Here is a 19,437-nt window from a genome sequence, read left to right on the forward strand (position 1 = left end):
CGCAGCAGCTCTGCCCCACCAGTGCGAGCCTTTGCCCCTGCAAAGTTACGGCCTCGGTGTGTCCCAGACGAGGGTATTCGCCAGAACAAAACCTGCTCTGACAATGTGCCAGCTGACTATCCTGGTGTTGCTTACAATCAGCTTAATTATAGGATAGACAAGTAGGAAAAAATCCCTATGATTATCCCTAATATTCATTTCATATTCAGGGTAGCATTTAGATTTAATTGTAAGCGGTTGCTTTTCTGAAGTTACAATGAGGGCCTTTTAGTTCAGTTTTCATAGAAAACCAACTGAATTGAGTTGATTAGCAGTGTTTGTGATAGTGAGAGATGGACCATGCAGGAGCACTGTGTTTTGTAACTGTGATGAATGCAGAAACATAAAGATGTAGGCATACTGCAACTCTTCCTCATACATATACAGCATTTTTTTTTCCAACAGTGCAGTCAACAGACTTATGTAGAGGAGCAGCTGTTTTTATGGGGTTTGCTACCAGAGCTGCTTAAGGGTTGTGTCGTATCACAAACGTTTGGATTTAGGGAATCTGAGCAGTTAGTAAGTTATCCATACCCTGATGACCACATTATTCCATAGAGCAGCACAGCTCCTTCTGCATCCATCCATCCATCCCAGAAACTGAGGTGGGTGAAAAAGAGAGTCAGCACAAATGTCTTCCTAGACATAAACATCTTCCCATAGTCCACATATAAGAATGCATTCAGTGTGAGTTCATTCAGAGCAGTTTAAATATCTGTTATGGAAGTGCTGGGACATTCATATGCACCAGTTATGTCCACAGAGGGGTGAGGGAAGTGGCCCTGCCATCCTGAAATCACCTTCTGGGAAGAACGGGAAAGAAAACTACCAATTCCTACTCAAAACACAGGAGCCTCTCACTGTGCACAGATGATGGGTACACCTGAGAACATGCTGGAGTGCAGGTTACCTCCCTTTGGAAGGTGGTGCAGCTTTCAGAGTGCAGGCTTCTGGCTGGCAGAGCTGCCGGTAATCTCTGAACTTGCAGGGATTTCAGCAGTACACACACCACCGGGTACCTAGTGCTGGGTCAGGTTGGTTTTCAGGAGAAGGCAGGTCACCTGCCATTCCTAATAGTCATTAAATGGTGTTTTTCATTCAGTGTCAGTATTTCTTTGACTTGTACAATGACTTCTGGCACGCTGTACCTTCAGTACATTGGAGACGTGGGTTTGTGTCTGTCAGTGTTACTTCTCCTGCTCTTCTGAGGCAACTTGTGACCACTGTGGGAGGCAGCATGACACAGAGCCAGAGACAAATTCGGGATGACCAGGATGCCTTGCTTACGCGATCATACTCTTTCTCTCTTGCTTTTCAGTGAACGGAGGCTGGTCTACCTGGACTGAGTGGTCAGTGTGTAACAGCCGGTGTGGGAGAGGCTTTCAGAAACGTACAAGGACCTGCACCAATCCTGCCCCACTCAACGGTGGTGCTTTCTGCGAGGGCCAGAGTGTTCAGAAGATAGCTTGCACCACTCTGTGTCCAGGTTCAGTATCAACAGTAGATAGCCCTACATAAATAGTTTGTCATCAGTCATTTCAGGAGAAGACTATTAGTTACAAAAGCCTCCTTCTCTTGATTAATAAATCCAACATTTCAGTGAATGATATGAAATTGTATTATGTAAGCAGATAAAATAGTGAGCACATTATATCAAGCAGCAAGGGATTCGGTCCTACTTTTGCAGGCAGCTTGCACCGGTGTCTCAGCCCTGGTAATTCAGGGGATTTGGGGAACATTCAGAGCTTCAAATTGTAGGATATAAGGTTGAAAGCTCTGGAAAAGGACTGGAATTTGAATATAGAAAGTGACTGTGGTGTAAATATATTTGCAATGTCTGTTCAGTCCAGCTGTCACAGCAAGTGGAGCATCTGGAGTGCGGATGTTAAATTTGAGGCACGTGTTCACCTGACTTCAAATACAAAGACATTTATACTGGAAAGACATGTGTATGCATATCTTCAAACAGTATTTAAATGTAAACTTCTGAAAAATACAAAATTGCTTCACGGCACACAAGGTAGTTGGTGGTTTATCTGTGACAAAGTTCTACCATCTGTCCTATTGTCTAGTGCTTTCCTATGTCTGCCATCCCACTCAAATCTACAGCAGTAAGGTCATCTTCAGCTCATGAAGCTTGGCCATCCAGCTCCAACTCTTAGTGGTGGGTGAGACTTAAAATCTGAAATTTCATCTCTGCCTGCTATTCCAAGTGACAGACTCCTGGCTCAGGCTGCATCACTGGAGCGATTGCATAGTTTGTTGTTTGGCTGTTCAGTTTAGTGCTTTTGAAAATAATTTGTGGGATTTTGAAAGCCACATTCCTGATTCTGCTCATATGAAATAGATCAGTGCCTCTAGATATTTCTTTTAATAGGAAGTATTTAACATTACTATATTCCTACTAAAGAAGAATTTCTGACCAAGTTTAACTTCTACCTTTGTGTTAAAAAATGCCCCCTCCCAAAAAAAAAAAAAAAAACAGATTCCTGACTTTTTCATTTTCTTGTACACTTTGAGCACAAATAAACTGCTGACAAGTTCATAAAAAGGGGAGGAAAGAGCAAAAATGGGGCCAGAGAAAAAGGAGAAGGAGAGTGAACGTGCATTTACAGGTCAGAAATTGGACTTTAAGAAGAGCAGACTGGCGATCCTTCTGCCTTGCCAGGAATGGCCAGGAGTTGCAGGCTGGCTTGTGCCGAGACGTGCATCACTCGCTTTTATGGTCTCGCTTTTATGTACCCCCTAACAAGTCACGTCCTTTCTTTGTCTCAGTGGATGGCAAGTGGACGTCCTGGAGCAAGTGGTCCACCTGTGGTACGGAGTGCACCCACTGGCGTCGGAGGGAGTGCACGGCTCCAGCACCAAAGAATGGGGGGAAGGACTGTGAGGGGCTGGTGCTGCAGTCCAAGAACTGCACCGATGGGCTGTGCATGCAGGGTAAGTGCCACTGTGACACCTCTGGGGTCTGAGATGTATGTGGCTGCAGAAAAAACTGCAATAGCTGCAGATTGGCATCGATGACCTAAAGTTACAGAATCATTTGTAGGATGGAGAAATGAGTTAATCCGGTTCTCATCAGTCTGTACACTCCACTCTTCTTCCCTGGAGATGAATGTAATGCTGTCTGAGTTTTATTAAGTTGAGCAGTGAAGAATTAGAAAGTCTCGTAGCAGAGCCCTCTCCCTCCTGCCCTCCCAACTAAAGAGCCCTTCTCTCTAGTACTGGCTCAACATAGAATCATAGAATACTTAGGGCTGGAAGGGACCTTTAAAGACCATCTAGTCCAACCCCCCTGCAAGGAGCAGGGACATCTCCAACTAGATCAGGTTGCTCAGAGCCCCATCCAACCTGGCCTTGAATGTTTCCAGGGATGGAGCATCTGCTACATCTGTCTAGGGAAGCTTGGCAGTGACTCTTAAAGCAATGCAAATGAAAAGAAGGTTTAGGGCAAAGCCAGCATTTTCAAAAGAGTGAACTTGGCAAAGTGGACAACGTTGTGGCTTCTTGCTGTCAGGAATGGTGGGTGCATGTGTTTCTATATATAATAGTTATGCCCCTTTTTAATTCAGAGTGCCCTGTGGTAAGAAAGAGGTACCTTGTATCTATGCAGTGCTTGCACAAACTTTATATGTAGCTATCAGCATGCTGTAGCTTCATGATCAGCCCTAGTGCTGAAGTCTATTCTGCCTGTGCCTATTCATGCCATGATCCTGCCTTTGTGAGTAATAAGAGCAAGAAGTCAAAAAAAAAGTAGGCCTTTAGAATCATGGAATCATAGAATGGTTAGAGCTGGAAGGGATGATTAATTAGTCTTCTCTGCACCCCATCCCTTCTCAAGAATGAGGTGTTCTCTGTTCTGCTGGTGCATTGAACCTTCTTTTCACATTTCATTAGCACAATAACCTGAGCTAAAATCCCTACATACACCTCTCTCCTGTTCCTTCATCCTGTCTCTCTGCAGTACTTCTCTGTCGAGCATCAGTTCTACGTTACCCAAAGAGTTGTGGCTGTAACTATCCGTTATCTATGTGTCCAGATCATAAAAAGCTTTGAGTTCTCTCATGGAAAAGGAGTCAGGAATTTTTATTCTCTGAGGCAGATTGCTTTTGACTGAAGTAGTCGCGATGACAGAAAAGTGACACTACTAGCTAATAAATAGGTCTGCTTCTTGAATAAGTGCCATATAGGTGGCTACAGTGCTGGCAGTGATCTCTGAGCTACCATATGTCACAGCATGGTCATTTGCTCTGAGGTTTCCCAGATTTACAAAAAAGGCTTCTTCAGTGTGGCTCACACAAACACTTTCATCACGTTAAAAAACTATTAGTCAGTGTCAGCAGCCTATAAAGCTGTAATTCCTCAAAATGTTTGGTTTTGTGGTTAAGACAGAAGGGTGAGATTCAGAGCTCCTCTGTTTTTGTTTTCTAAAGATAGAAAAAAAAAAATCCAGACACATCTTATTGTATAACACTTTGGTGACTTTTATAGCGAGGAACCTAACATAGCCCCTAGCTCCAGTGGTGTGAATAAGTCATTATGGTAAATTAGGAAGAAAAGATACATTACCCCATACAGAAGAGCTCTTCACTATCAGATTATATTTAGACAGGTGTATGTCATCTTTGTGCATAAAGAGAGCCATTTAAGCAGAAATCTCGTGGAAAAGTAGATATAATGGTACGGCGAAATAAAAGCCCTGTAGGGATCTCATTTATCTGTTGATAGTGTATTGCATTTTATTTGTGAAAGTGGATGCTGAGTATAAAGCAGAGGACTTCAGCGGGAGAGAGAGTGAGGCTGTTGTGAATCCTATTCTGCTTCATATATATGTATATAAAAAATGGTAATGAAAAATATACAGTCACATATTGACCTGCTTGGCCCCAGGGGCTGTGATCATCCTTTGGTGCTGGAATTTAATGGCAGTGTTTTAATGGTATCTTTATACTCGCGGCATTCCATATACCTGTAAAACTTACAGTCCTGCTCCCTGATCCATCACTGCTGAGAAGATTGATTTGCCATACTTGATGGCAGTGTGCCTGCTGCTCTCTCTTTTTTCTTTCTTTCTCCTTCTCAGTTTTTGCAAAACCAATCTGATTACTTACATTTTTGCCAGTGGGGATCTAGATTCATAGCAATCCTGCCTGCTGGACTAAGAAGGAACATAGAACTCCTTTTGTTCCTAAATCACCATGCTTCTTTCCATGTTATCTGATGCTGGTGAGGATTGGCTTGTCACTGACATTCTTCCTGGCCTGGAAACCTGTGGATCCACAGCAGACTTTTCCAACACCTTCATGCCAGTGGGTCTGTGGAGGCACAGGTGGCATGGGAGAGACATGGCCACCTTTCCTCTGTGGCCGTAGCCCTCCAGGAGATATGCTGACCAGCCCCTTGCCTGCACCGTAGCCCAATCCTGCTCCAGGGTGCCCTGGTGCTTCCTCTTTGGTGTCAGTCTTTAGTGAGAGCTTGAAGGTTGACTTTAGCACCATGAGTATAGTCAACAGACTGTAGACAGACCCTCTTACCAAGAGTCACTAGGCTGTTGCTTTGACAAAAACCCACTTGTAAATATATATCTCTATGTAGGGGTACATAAAAGATATCCTGGAAAATGTAGGATTGACAAGCCCTTTCTCTTCCAGTCTATTATTCACTACAGTAGCATCAGCTGGATAAATCAATAAGCTCTTTCATCAGACTGTCCCTACTCCAGTAAAGAGCAGCAGTCTGCACCATATCGATTTCTGTGGGGATAAGAACTGTGGAGCTTTCTCCATCCCTTGTAATTACAGTATTTTACACCCAAAGCTGTAGTTTGTGCTTACCACTAACTGTGGCATTTCTCATGCAACTCTGCTGTCACATTTATTCAAACTAATGATCTTGCTAGTGCACACATACACTTCCTTCTCCAGTAGTTAGTATTTTTCTGTTAACACGAAGGGATGAACAGTCATTAAACTAGGGAGCCTGCAGAGAGACAGCAGGCTGAACTGAAGAAGAAAAGCAGCTGTAGTGAAAATTTAGGACGGTCATTACTATTTTGAGTTTCCAAATACACAATATTGCCTAGCAGGTCCCATTATAACAATTTTGTAATTCCCATAATAGCATTAACATGATCTTCTGGAACAAAATATGCTGAAGGTGTAAGAAGAATTGGCTGGTTACCTCCCACACTAGTTGCATTATTACCTCCATAGTTGCATTATTTCCCATTTGAAGCATGAGCACTGTGGTAAATACTTCATTGCAAGGAACAACACTTTTAAAGGCACGCACTGCATCTCACAGGGGATCGCTATAAACTGAAACACTGCAATTAGCCCTCCACTCATCCCGCCTAATGACTTTGTGGGCGTTCCATGTGGGGACTAAGAAAGCAAAGCACTCCACTGCTAGCTCAGACTTCAGCACAAGCAGTTCCCTTCACTAGATCACAAATATGTTTAAAACGAAGTACGAGGGGAAGTGTTTTGCTGGGCCCAGTCTGGAAAGACCGTGAGATCGTGTGTGTGGTACCAAACAGATGCTAAAAGTCCCTAGTGGGCCAAATGCTGCTTTGCTTTATGTAGAAAATGCTGCTAGTAGTCAGGAAGAGGTGGACAATCCATGAGGAGGGTTAGCTGCCTTGCATGGTTATGTTGAAGTCTTATTACATGAGTTGTGACGTGTAGCTGTCATGCTCAGAGCATGTCATTGATGTCCTTTCTGTTGAAGATCTGAAGTGACAGCATTCAGATGTGTATTCAATCTGTCCTGAATAAATAAGTACAGAAAGTAAGTAAGTACAGAAAGTCCATAGGTGTGAGGTTGGTGCCTGTGTACGCTGGTAAAGCTGTTGGTCTTGTCTGAAATGATGCCTGTGATGCTCAGGGTTGGCACTAGTGTGGTCAGAGGGAGACAAGCAGTGCCCCTTCTTCAGCTCACTCTCAGCTTTAGTAGACCACTGTGGCTTTTCATAAAAGGCTGGCTAAGTTGTGCTTTCAATTTTTTCCAAAACACAGGGCTAGCTATCTTACAGCAGGAAGGTAATACTGAAGCACTGTTGTCGCTTGAGGAGTATGGGTTATATAGTTAAATAAATAGTGCTGTTGCTCTGTGTAGTGAAAACTGTTTGCTTTATACCATGTCACCATATGGAATACAAATCCATCATAGAAAAGGGCCAAAAGGAAATTTCTGCTTGTGAATCATTGCCGAGTGTCATCAGATCCAGTGTGGACTTCTCCTTTGTGGCTTTGGATTTAAATAAATGAGCATGCAAAGACTGAGATGTGCTACTATCACTTAATGGAAGAAAAGATTCAAAATTTCTTCACCCGTTGTTGCGGACAGCACTCTGAATTAACTCTCAGGTGGCTTTGCTTCTCTCCCAGCGTGTAGCTTGAGTACTTGGAAATTCAAACAGTGGATACACCGCTTGAGAAAAAAGCACCTATTCCATGGTGAAGATGTTATTATCAGACAAGTAATTCCATTCCTTGTTAAAAAAGGCTGCCTTCTAGTGAAGAGTTCATTGATGTGAAATGATGGTGGTAAATCTATATTTGCAGAGTACTTCGAAATCCTTATCTGAAAGGTGATATGAAGTTTATAAGGATCCCTCTTACAATGATAGTGCCTCAGCAAGTGAAAAAGATGCCATTTATCCTGCTTGTGCATGAAATGGTTAACTGCTACCCCTTTCCAGTCTCCTGCCTGTTTTATGCAGATCTGGAGTAGAAAACAAGATTAACCTGATACTAATATCTCTTTTGTCTCAAAACATATTCTGTACATGCCTTGCTTCTTTAATGTAACATGCCAGGACCTCTGATGGAATAAGCATTTGTTTCTCTTTCTGGCTTGCTTCTAAAGCAGACATTCAGGGAAGAATTCAAGGGCAGAGCAGTTCGATGAGGACCTCTGGTCCTCCACAGCAGATTAGTGTACAAAGAGCAGGGGAATGTTTTCCAGTCTCCGGGAGGTAAGCAAAGCTCTCTCAAGGAAGACTGCAACAGAAGCTCGTGTGTGCAGAGGAATGAAATAAAACCTTTTATTAAGAGCACGTGGGTCAAGAGAGAACTTCTAATATGTTCAGTCTGTCAGCATAATGATTTAGCCACCTGGCCTGTTTTACTCAGCCCTTGCGGGGGGAGTTTCATTCATTTGAAGAATGCATCTCATCTGTTCCTAGAGGAAGTTTTCTGTAATATTGCTATTTGATATGATGCTTCACTCTATTTTTAACCCAACTACTGTGTAATGATGTAGCAGCCAAGGGAGTTTATGCACACATCTCAGAGTTACAACTCATCTTTATTTTTACTGTAGCGACATGAGAAATCCCCAGCTGAGAAGCATCCGTACTCTGTTGGGCCCTCTGAAACTGAGAGCTCTTTACCTAGAAAACCTACTGCTCGAAGGAGATAAAAATACTGAGAGAAAACAGAAGTGCAGAGCCACAAGCAGGACCCTGGACACCGAAATAGCTGTGTCTTACCCCAGTTTGTTCAGAAAAAGCCACCTCCACATTAATTCTAATTAAAGGCAAGAGCTCTAAGATCTCTATGCTGTTTTGAAATATCTCATCTAATTAAAAAATATTATAGCTGTGTAGAGAGGAGAAAAAAAGCCCAGCTTTTTTCATCTGTAGTTTTATTTCTTCTTAATTCCCTTAGGTTTTTCTTTTATTTTTCCCTTATTCCTTTGCACATGAAAAAAGTTACTCAGATGAGAGGAAATTGCAAGCTTATAATGAAGTCTAACTGAGACATTAACTTCATCATGGAAAAAACACCAACAATACAATGACAATAATGAGTGTTTATATTTTCCTTACCATGTACAAAAGTGGGTATACTGTGTGATTTTCGCTTTCCTGGCAGGGTGTCAGCCAGAGTGAGGGTACACGAGCAGCCCAAGGCCCATCAGGGAGTCAGTGACAGGATCTGGAGTAAAACTCAGCACTTTCTATTTCTAAAGCTGTGTTCTACATTGTCCTGGTCGTGGCTAGGAGAGAGTTAATTTTCACCTGAGCTGGAAGAGGAGCTTGGAGGCACCTGTGGCTGAGGGACACAGCTGGGATAGTTTGGTAATTAGCCAACAGCTGGGATAGTTTACCCAAATTAGCCAAAAGGCCATTCCGTACCTTGTGACATCATGCTCAGTGTATCAGTGAGAAGGGTGCTGAGGGGAGGAGGGTCCTGCTATTTGGTAGGGAGTTGGGCATCAGGATCCACTGTGAGCTGTTGTACTGTAAATTATGTGCTTCAGTATTTTCTGTTATTGGGTTTGTTTGTTTTCCATCTCTATTTTCTTTTCTTCTGTTGTTCTCTTAAACTTTTTATTTTAATCTAAACTCAGGAGTTTTTTGCCTTCTTTTCTTTAGCAATCCTCCTCCCTGCCCCACTGGAGGGTGGGGGGAGTGAGTGAGAGACTGTGTAGCTTGGTCCCATGTGAGACTAAGCTATGACGTACATAAAGGACTAACAAAAACATTGGCAGCATCCTTAAATGAAAACTCATGTTGGGGAAGGAAGTTTCTGTAGTTTGGGAAACGAACGCTGAGCAGATGAAATGATTCTGACCCTCAGGGATTTTTGAGGTTACAAGCCAGAAAGCTGGAGAATACAAGTTACCGTACCTGTGAGCTTATAGACCTGCCAAAGATTCCTGTACGTGTCACTGAACATCCATGTGGATAACTCATCCTTTCCACAAGCCTTTTTCCTAGCAATCCTAACAGTTTCAATCCTTCTTCTAGATCCTGTCCCAACTGTCCCTTCCTTCATCTTGTTTTTTTGCCGTGTGTCCCCTTTTCAGTGCTGCTCTGTAGCCTTATTCCACCCTCTCTGTAATCTCTTTGCTCTTGTCCCTCTGCAGTTCCAAAACAAAGCAAACCCGGGGAAGTCTAGTTAACGTTCAGTCACTGCAAACGTGGAATTTGCAAATACGCGGCCTAGAAAATTGCAACGCTAGACATGTGTTTACTTTTGCTGTCAAACATGCATAACGAACCCAATGTTAATATTCTGTGCTTCTAAGAAACTAAAGACTGACAGAAGATTTAGCCAAAAGGTCAAAGTCCTTAACTGTAAAAGATTGCATGATGTCAAAATTGCATATTCCAATCCACATCAAGTTTTAGCAACAAGTTACCCTACTCTTCCATCTTCCCCCACCCCTGTATAGATGTCATGCGTGTTTAAACTCAGGCAAGACCTTTCTAACAATGTTAACAAAATGTCAGGAATCTAATTTAAAATGAAAACATAGTTGCAATCTTAATTATAGAATATCAGAAACTCCTGTTCAAGGACAGAATAAGAAAGACTCCCCATTTAACCTGCCCAATCAGGAGAGGTCTGAGATAATACCCAAGTAAATAATCAGTCACAAAACCTCAAGCTCCCTGCTTATTTGCCCACCCTGAACATGCCAATAATTAGTCCTTTAGAAGGAAAATAAATTACTGTGCATTATCTCTGGGATGGCTGATATCATATCTGACCTTCAGCATCATTACTGCAGACATGAAGGTCTTTCTTCAGAATAGCAAATATAGGAAGAAGCTGGGCCCATTCTGTCTAAGACATTTTTTGCAACTCTAGAGACTTTGTTTGTTGTTGTTGTTTTTTTTTTATTTTTAACCATCACGAATAAGGTATAAGATACCACTTCTTTATGTGCTAGAGTTCCTGGGAAGTATCATGGGAGAGAAACAATTAACAGCAATTGCAATTCAAAGATGATGGTTGATATTTCTCCTGTGGTAAATCTGCATTAGCAACACATTAAGTGAACATGAAGCCTTACTAAACAGTCAGAATACAGGGTTTACTCTGAGGTTACTCTTGTACAGTTAAGTCTGCCCTGTTGTAGGAAAGGAAATACTGGAAGTTTGTGCAGTCGCAGTCTCTGGATGGTGGGGCGTGCACGGAGCAATTAAAAACTCCAGGACGTCAAATTAAGTCTCCTAAATTCCTTCTCCTGATGTGAGAATATGTGACTGCTTGTCCGTCATAGGGACTAAATGGAAACCTATAGCATTGCAATGCGTCTGAGTTAACATTTTGAAAGCTCTTGAAAGCGTCTTTTGAAAGTTTCTTTTGAAAGCTTTGAACCTTTGCACACTGTATTGATCATTTATAATTTATTTTAATAAAATGAAGAAACTCAGCGAGCTGGTGATAGCTGTAGGATTGCTCAGAGGTTATGGTGAACTACGTAAGGCAAAAGGAGGCATAAGATGGAAACAGGACTGGTAATGCTGGGTCACTGCTACAGTATGCACAGCATACACTGGGACATGTGGCTTTTTTCCTCCTTGTCTCAAAAATGTCTCTTTGTAATGGAATTCAGAATTTAGAATTGCTGGATGTCTCTTCTGAGGAGTGCAGAGTTTTATAAAATTTGAATTTCAGCTGTCTTTGTGTTGAGAATAGCATTTTGCAGGAAAAGGGAAAGAAGCTGAATTTCTAGAACCTGGAATTTGGGAACAGCAGTATATACTATTTTTTTTTAATCCATTGAGATCCATTTAACTAAAAAATCATCAAAAACAAACCAAATTTAAAAATTAAAAAAAAGGTTCTTAACATGATTTACATATATATGCAAATATATGTAACATGATTTGACTCGAACTTTTCAGGATTATTTGTGAGACTGAGACTGATTATAGAAAATTTCAGCCAAACGCAAAGATTTTTAAAGAAAATTCTGAGCTATTGAAGCCTAGGGGAAGAGGAAGATAACTGAATTAATGCTGAAAAAAAAACCTCATTGTGGGAATTAAGAACGGAGCAATTGGGTACATGTTTGGGACTGATACAGGAAGAATGCTGGCTTTGAGTTATTAAATACTGGAACTCATCTGACTTGTACGTATCACAGAGAAACAAAGGGTTGTTCCACTAAACTCTCATGTCACAATGTATGCACCACATACCTACTTTAAATCGTCTCAGAACTGCTTCCTTCACGTTTCAGGCATCTGCATGTGAGAATTAGGCTCTGTTGATCTGTCCTTCCTCACTTTGTGGTTCAGAGACTGTTGCCAGCAAGAGCTTATTCCTATCTCAGTGTCGCTACACTAGGTAAAACCATCAAAGCAGAGAAAGAAAGGCAGCAGCTGAATGACTGCCCTCTTCTTTTCTTACAGGCAATTTAAGGGCATTGACTTTGGAGCCAAAAGGGGGAAAAGCGCTGTTAGGATGTATTATGCTCAACCTGTTGAGTTCATTGCAACAGGATGTTGTGGAGACGTACCATGTGGCTGGGCTTTCGGAAGGGCTGTGTAATTACATGACCTTAGCTCCTTTTGAAACTGCTGCATACATGGTAAAGTAAAGAGTGTTTATAGATTAGAAGCAAATGGTGCCAGATTAAAAATGATACATTAAAGAAACAAGCAGTTATGGCATGCTTTATGCAGTCTTCACTTTATTAAATGAAGTACATGTCTCCAACTCTCACTGACCTTGATACGGTCTCAAAATAGGTATCATTAACTGTGACCTCAGTAGCTAATGGTATAAAGCAATTTCATTGCAGGATAATTGTAAATATTTTTGTAAATATGACCCAAACTGTAGAAGTCCTAGTAAAAAAGTGCCCAGAAACATCACCTTCAGCTACTCCACCATCTTACCGAGTTGCTTGCTGGGAAGAGAGAAAGTATCTGGGAAAAATGCAAATGGAAAACTGGGAATTTTTCTTTCTGTCTTACGTGAATGTTTTATTTTCTGAGGCAACAGAGGAAAGTATTTTCATAATCTGATCAATTCACTCTAAAATTGATATCCATTAATATAAATTTAGCATGACTAGAAAGCTAGGAAAATCTATTAAGGACCAAAAAGGGGAGCCGGTTGCAAAGTTCCCTCTGCATGAAGCTGTGGCCTAGTGTTTTATACCACAGGGATAAAATCTGTCTTTAAAATACGCCATTTTGCAGGCCAAAGCAGTGTATTCCCAGGGCTTTCTAGATAGAATCAAACACAGGCTTCCAGGATGCCCGTGGTCATGATACTGAGTTCTCGGTCTGAGCACCATGTGTATGTATCTATGCCCATTAATATGCTGAGGGATAGATTCTTCCCCAGTGGAAAAAAGAGAGTTCAGAAAAGTTATTTCGGTGACTATTTGGTGGCACTCTGTTTCAATTTCAGTCTTGAGGGAGTTGTGCCATAATATCTGCACAATTATCTTCCATAGGTCTGAGATTCTCCATTCCCAATGTTTCATTTTCCCCCAACTTGGCAGGTTTATCTACTCCTCCCAAGGCAAATTGCCGCAGATGAATTCATGCTGCAAAAAGGGTCAGCTTGTCCATTTGTCAAAGCTAACCCCCTAAGGCAGATGATCACACACAGGCAGATGTGCTGAAGGCCATTCAGCCACGGAGACCCGCTGTTGAGTCTCCTGTGGCCTCTGGCACAAATGTGTTTCCAGAAGGTCAGAGCAAGGCATGTGGGACCAGAGTGCTTAAGCTGGACTTCCTGCATTTGGGGATCATCTGCCTTCACTAACTGCACCAAAGTAATTAAATGGGCTTCAAAATCTATTTAGTTAAATGGACACAGTTCCCCAAATCAGTGCAAGTGTGACTGATGCTGAAATTCAGTTAAATTGATAGAAAGCCTGCTGAAGTCTTTTCTATATACCAACAGTGGACTGGTTTATCTTTCTGGTACCATCTGACGTATTCACCCTTCTTCACTTTTCCCAGTGCGTTGCGTCGTTATAAAAGTGCTTAAATTGCTCTTCACATGCTTTATAAAAAGAGAATGGGCAATGCCTACGTAGTGCACCTTTATAATGATACACCTGCATTTGTACAAAGGATTAGTGCCAGCGTAATTACATTAGTTTAAAAAAAGCCCACCTTTAAGGTGTAATAGAAGCACTTCCACAGGGACAAAGAATGTATTTACAAGCCTAAAGTGGAATATATATAGCAGAATGCAAGGAGAAACATTAACTTAATTAAAGGCTTTTTAATAAATGCATTTACTGTGCAATTACAGTGGTGCAATTTCTGTGTGTTAACCCAAGCCTCCCACTGATTCTCCAGGTATGACATAGGGTGAGGTGCTTTTAAAATGAAGGAAATAAATATCCATTTTTGGTAAGTCTCCAAGAGCCTCAAACAGAAGGGTGTATGCAAGTGTAAAGTATGATTATTGCTATTTTACTCATGCAGCAGTAAGTTACACAACAAAACATCAAAAGACCCTTTGAAAATGTACGTTTCCCAACAAGCTGTAGGAAGAAACTTAAATTACTTTTCTCAAAGCAAGTGGCTCACTGTGAAACCAACTGCTCCGAGTGTGAGTCAGCAGCCTTCCCAGAGTCAAACCCACTAGCACCTTTCTAAATTCACCCTCGTTAAAAATTTTTATGATCCTGGTCAGAGTTCCTCAGGTACTTGCCAAGCAATGCTGTTGATACAAGGAGGGAAAACAAACAAAAAAAAAACCCAACAACCCAAACCACAAGAAAAAAAGATCTCTTTTCACTGCAGTTACTTTGAAGAGAGTCAAAACCAGGACAGGTGGGAAGTCATTCTTTGTTATTTCAGTTACTAATCCCAGCAGGTTTGCATCATTATCTGATGAAAATGTCCTTTCTTATTGTTTGAAGGTGTAGTCAGAGGGGCTGATGTGAAAGCCAGCTTTCTAAACAGCCTGTGCTGTTGTGCTGGGAGCATGACAACAACCCTACCTCCTGCCCAGCCACCACCACCAGCGTGGCTGCAAGCCTTCTGCTTACCGCTGCCACTGCAATGCCCACTCCCTTTTGGAAGAGCGCTTTCATGACAAAGGAGTCTTTAAAAGTAGTTTTATTCTAAAAAGTCCTGCCCAAAGTGCAGAAGGCATCTGTAGTTGCAGTGTTTGAGTGATCTCTGACAAACGTGCTTAATTTGCAAGCGCAAATGAAGCTGGTGTTTGACCAGGGGGTGGCTGGGGTTGCCAGCTTGGCTGGGTTGCTGAAAGTCAAACAAAGGTAAGGTCTCCGCTAGCTTCAGCCAAGGGAGCCTGCCCACACACTGTGAGCAAACAGGGTTGTATGACGACCACAGCCTAGCTTGTGCAGTGCCATCACCTCAACAAGGACTTTACCTCCAGGACGAGTGGCCACCTATCCATCTACAGCCAGGGTGGTCAGCTGTGACTCTTGTCCCTCAGCAAAAAATTGGCATGCCCATGTCTCAAACACATGGCATCTCACTCAGCAGCCCTTAACCATTCCACCTCAGCCAAATCTTCCTTCTATTTAAAAACCACGTTCTTCAGGCTGAAAATGTGTCCTCACAGACATTTATGCGAGCCAGGCTATGGGAAGAGTTGGCTGGAGTTGGGTGCTTAGTTCAGTTCACAGCACACAGAGGAGAATAAAATCAAGCTCACTTTACTAAGCATGTTGGTGCGCGAGGCTAATGAAAGCAGCAAGCAGCATCCTCGCCTCTTCCTCGCATTTTACTAGACATGCCTTTGAATACATAAACAAAACATTTCAGTTGAAGAAATTGTTGTCACTCTCATGTAGCTGCAAGGATGCACTCCATTGTTACCAGTTTGAGAATCTATGCAAACTTGTAAGACACAAGTAAGTATTTGTGACAAACAAGGTCTATGAAATGGTTGCAATGAGGTAAATTTCTCTTAGAGTATTTGAGGATAACACTTGTTTACACTGCTGAAAAGACTTGAATTTGGATTTCCATTTTCCTGGGAGGAGAGAAAGCTTTCAATAGCATCACAGCTAATCCAGGCAGTGCCATCCTTTGTGCCCATTGAGCGGCAGTTGCTAGATCACTTCAGACATGGCAGGAATGATGCACAACCTTGAATACAAAACCTCCCAGCTGAAATGCAACATAAGGAGAGAGGAATAGCCTTTCTGGCTCTGCATGAATGAGCTCGAGCTTCACGGGTGTGCGGAGCCAGGGGACGCATGCGGCCTCATGCCAGCTCCCCTGAGAACATGCTGGGGCACATGAAGTGCAGGGGGACGTCCTCAGCTTTCCCAGGGGATTTGAGCATGAGGCAAAAAGGCGTTTGGAGATGCAGTCAGCCTAAATTCCACCTTGTTCTTGTGCCTCATATTTTCTACTGGCTGCCTCTTGGTCTTCAGAGACATCTTGGCAAAGAAAATATTGGGCATAAGGCCATAGCTGAAATTTAGATTGACTAAACACGGGCCTCAGCATTCATCTGGGGAGTAAGTGGGGACTACAGAGGGTGTTGTACATTCATGGCCATACTTGCTGAGCCCTCACTCAAGCCCTCAGAAGTTGCTCACCTGAATTTTTATGGCCAATGCCTGGAGTACCCTAGTAGAAGTAGGAAGCAGCTATTACGAAAGACTGAGTATGCATGTTGAGAGTACACATAGGTGAACTTGCCTCAAAGAACCAACTAAATGAATGTGAGAACATAATATTTCTAAAAGCAATTGTAAGGCTGGAGACATTGCTGTGAAGTAAAAGTTTTAAATAGATATTGCAGGCAATATAGTCTGTCCCATGATGCCTCAGAAAAAAACATCATCATCAAAAAGCAACTCTTCTTGCTCTGATATTTCAGTTAAGGTAGCATTTACAGGACAGTTAGTGTCTGGAAACTTCAGAGGGAGGTGTGCCTATACGTGCAATTGGGATAGACTGTATCTTCATTAGCAAGCGGTGCAGCCAAGCAGGAAGAGATACGTAAAGCACAGCAGATGCCAAGCACCCAAGCTCAGCACTTGTGAGAGCTGGGGATTATTACTCTGATCTGCCTGTAATGCGGTCCTGTGCATTAAGCGCACGCCAGGAGTGCATTTTCCAGTTTCATTTCACCTGCAGGGAGTCCCTGGCTGTGCGAGCTCCTCGCAGTGCGATCCAAGGAGAGGGGATGAAATTCCCTTCAAAACCACTGAAGGGAAGGTGATGGAGGAGAGGGAACTTCTGCCTTACACCAATTAATGCTGTCCCTGGAAGCGACTGCCCCGCTTGCTTTGGATTTGTTGTTTACCTTTCCAGCAGGATGGGACTTGCAGCATTTCACCCATTTCCCGTACGAATGGAAAGCAGCTGGGAGATGCTTAGCGAGTTCACAGGACTCGTGTGCTCCAGCGCACCGTGCTGTAGGAGCTGCAGAAAGAAAAGACAAAAGAAACGATCTCTCTTACTTATCCGTTCTGACATAGAGCTGTAAATTGTGTTATGATTTTGTCGATATACGGTGCTTGCACAGGTTTCAAATAAATAATGCTATGACCCCAGGGGCCTTATTGATTTTGTAATCATTTCGAAGAGAAACCACTCAGTTTCCCGTTTGCTGGCAAATTCTTTGCTCCCTGAGGAATTCCTGTTGAGCATATATTAAAGATAGAATAAAGTAATTTCAGGGAAAGACAGAGAGAGGACTTTGTGCATGGACTCTGCTCAGCGAATGGGTATTTAACCTCTGACCGGTGACGACAGGTCTCCTTTAGCTCTATTAGATCAACAGCAAGCTATTATAATTAAATAAAAAAACTGTTTAGAGCCTCACCGAACATGTCCTGGGAATTAAAGCATATGGCAGGGATAGGGAAAAAAAGACTTTCCATATGCTAATGACCCTTGATGTCTGAAATAAATTAGATCCATTAGAGTTTATGCTCAATAAAAGAAAGACTTTAAGCACTCCAAAGTTAGTGACTCGAGACCGATTTTGGCTTAGAAATTCAATCTGCCTGCTTATTAATTCTTAGTAAGGTTCTGGAGGAGACAGGGGATGCAAAATCATAATTCTGTGCTGTATCAGAATTTTAAAGTGCCATCAGTTTCCTTTCCTTCTTTTTTTTTTTAATTAAACCATTTTTCATGCTTCCCTTTTTTTGTTCTACTCATTAATTTGATTTTGTTCCCATTTTTGTTTAATTTTTTTCTTTTTAAGGTTTCATTTATCCTATTTCAACTGAACAGAGAACCCAGAATGAATATGGATTTTCTTGTAAGTTTAATGTTTGATTTTACGTTCCTGGATGCTAATTTGATGCTGTTCCTTGAGTCAAGCTTTACTGTTACACCAGCTCTGTGTGACAAGGCAAAGAGAGACCTATTCGGCAGATTCAGGGGCATGCTGCTTGCTTTGACAGCAGTCACAGTGTTTCGTTGTCAGTGGGTTGACGCAGAATGATAAAGGTTCTTATGCACAAGGAAAATGGGAGAAGATGCTGCCTCAGAGACAGAAACTGGAGAGAATTGTTAATCTTGTTAAAATTTCCTTAGCAAATGGAAGAAATGTGGCAGAGGGCTAAATTTTCTTTGAGTTGGAACACAGAGATCTGCTTCCTGAACTGCTGAGGAAAAAAATGTAATGTTTCAGGGCTGGCACACTGAAGGGCTGATAGCTAAGAGCTAACAGAGGTTGATCAGTCCCTTTCAACATCTGCCAGCTCTCACCTCTGCACTGTAGGGCAGCCTGGCTTAAATGGCTAGAATGCAGGGAGCAAAAAAATTAAAAGTATTTCACATGTTTCAAACGAGCAAAAATGGGGTACTAAAAAAGTCTGATTTGTTTTTGCACTTTCTTTTTTCATTACGCTCTCTCTAAAACTGGGATTCTACACTGTATAGAAACACATCAAATTTTGATCATATATTCAGGCATTTTGGAAAAAAATGTCTACTGGATAATGATGCTAGGGATTAGCCTGGAATTAGTGCCGAAGATACGGTATAAGCAGCTAGCAGAAATATCATAGCCATTTTCTCACAAGACAGCTCTAATAAATCTGGGTTCCTTTTCGTAAATTACCACATTATTTCTTGTTCTTACTTCGGCTTTCATCCAAATATGGATGTGTTAATGCCAATGATGAGAATTCTGTGTTTGATTTTCTGCTTTACTAGATGATTTTTTTTTTAAAGATAAATGGATGGAAGGGAGAAGTGGTTTAACATGCTATAGTTCAAAAAAAGCAAAATCAAAAATACATCCCGATATTCCAGGTATTCCATAGAAAATGGACTTTTGGGGGGATTTGACTTTTTTAAAATTAAAAAATAAGGCTTCTGAAGTTTAAAAACCCACAACACTTTTTTGTTATCAGATGACTACTAAATACCAATATTATCACAATATGTCACTAAGACATATTATTTTATTTCATGAGGTGAATTTGCTTCCTGAGACTAAGTCTGTAACGTGTGTTATGCTTTGTAGTTCACGGCCTGTGTACCAGAGAGATGAATAAGTAGATAGGGAAAAATTAGAACACAAGTTAGAGAGAAATCAAAGATCATTTTCCATCAAAAGGGCATAGACCTGTTATATAGCTTTGGAAATGGATTTTAAATTAACCTATAAAAATGGTAGTAAATATCTGCAAGAAACGAGAATAATAAGAATGTGTTTCAATTCTTGA

General features: G+C 41.7%; 1 protein-coding gene across 2 annotated transcripts in view; it reads left to right on the forward strand.

The window, feature by feature from the left end:
- The window catches only part of UNC5C (unc-5 netrin receptor C), a 258,738-nt gene that overhangs the window by 212,620 nt on the left and 26,681 nt on the right, over window positions 1-19,437 (forward strand). The window contains exons 6-8 of one of the 2 annotated variants that reach the window (XM_086746145.1): window positions 1,358-1,525; window positions 2,815-2,979; window positions 17,964-18,020. In XM_086746145.1, coding sequence (XP_086602271.1) covers window positions 1,358-1,525; window positions 2,815-2,979; window positions 17,964-18,020 — 390 coding nt within the window. The remainder of the gene's footprint in view (window positions 1-1,357; window positions 1,526-2,814; window positions 2,980-17,963; window positions 18,021-19,437) is intronic. The other variant, XM_086746146.1, reaches the window with a different exon arrangement.

Source organism: Chlamydotis macqueenii, chromosome 4 (genome assembly GCF_036417535.1).
Source record: "Chlamydotis macqueenii isolate bChlMac1 chromosome 4, bChlMac1.mat, whole genome shotgun sequence".
Lineage (NCBI taxonomy): Eukaryota > Metazoa > Chordata > Aves > Otidiformes > Otididae > Chlamydotis > Chlamydotis macqueenii.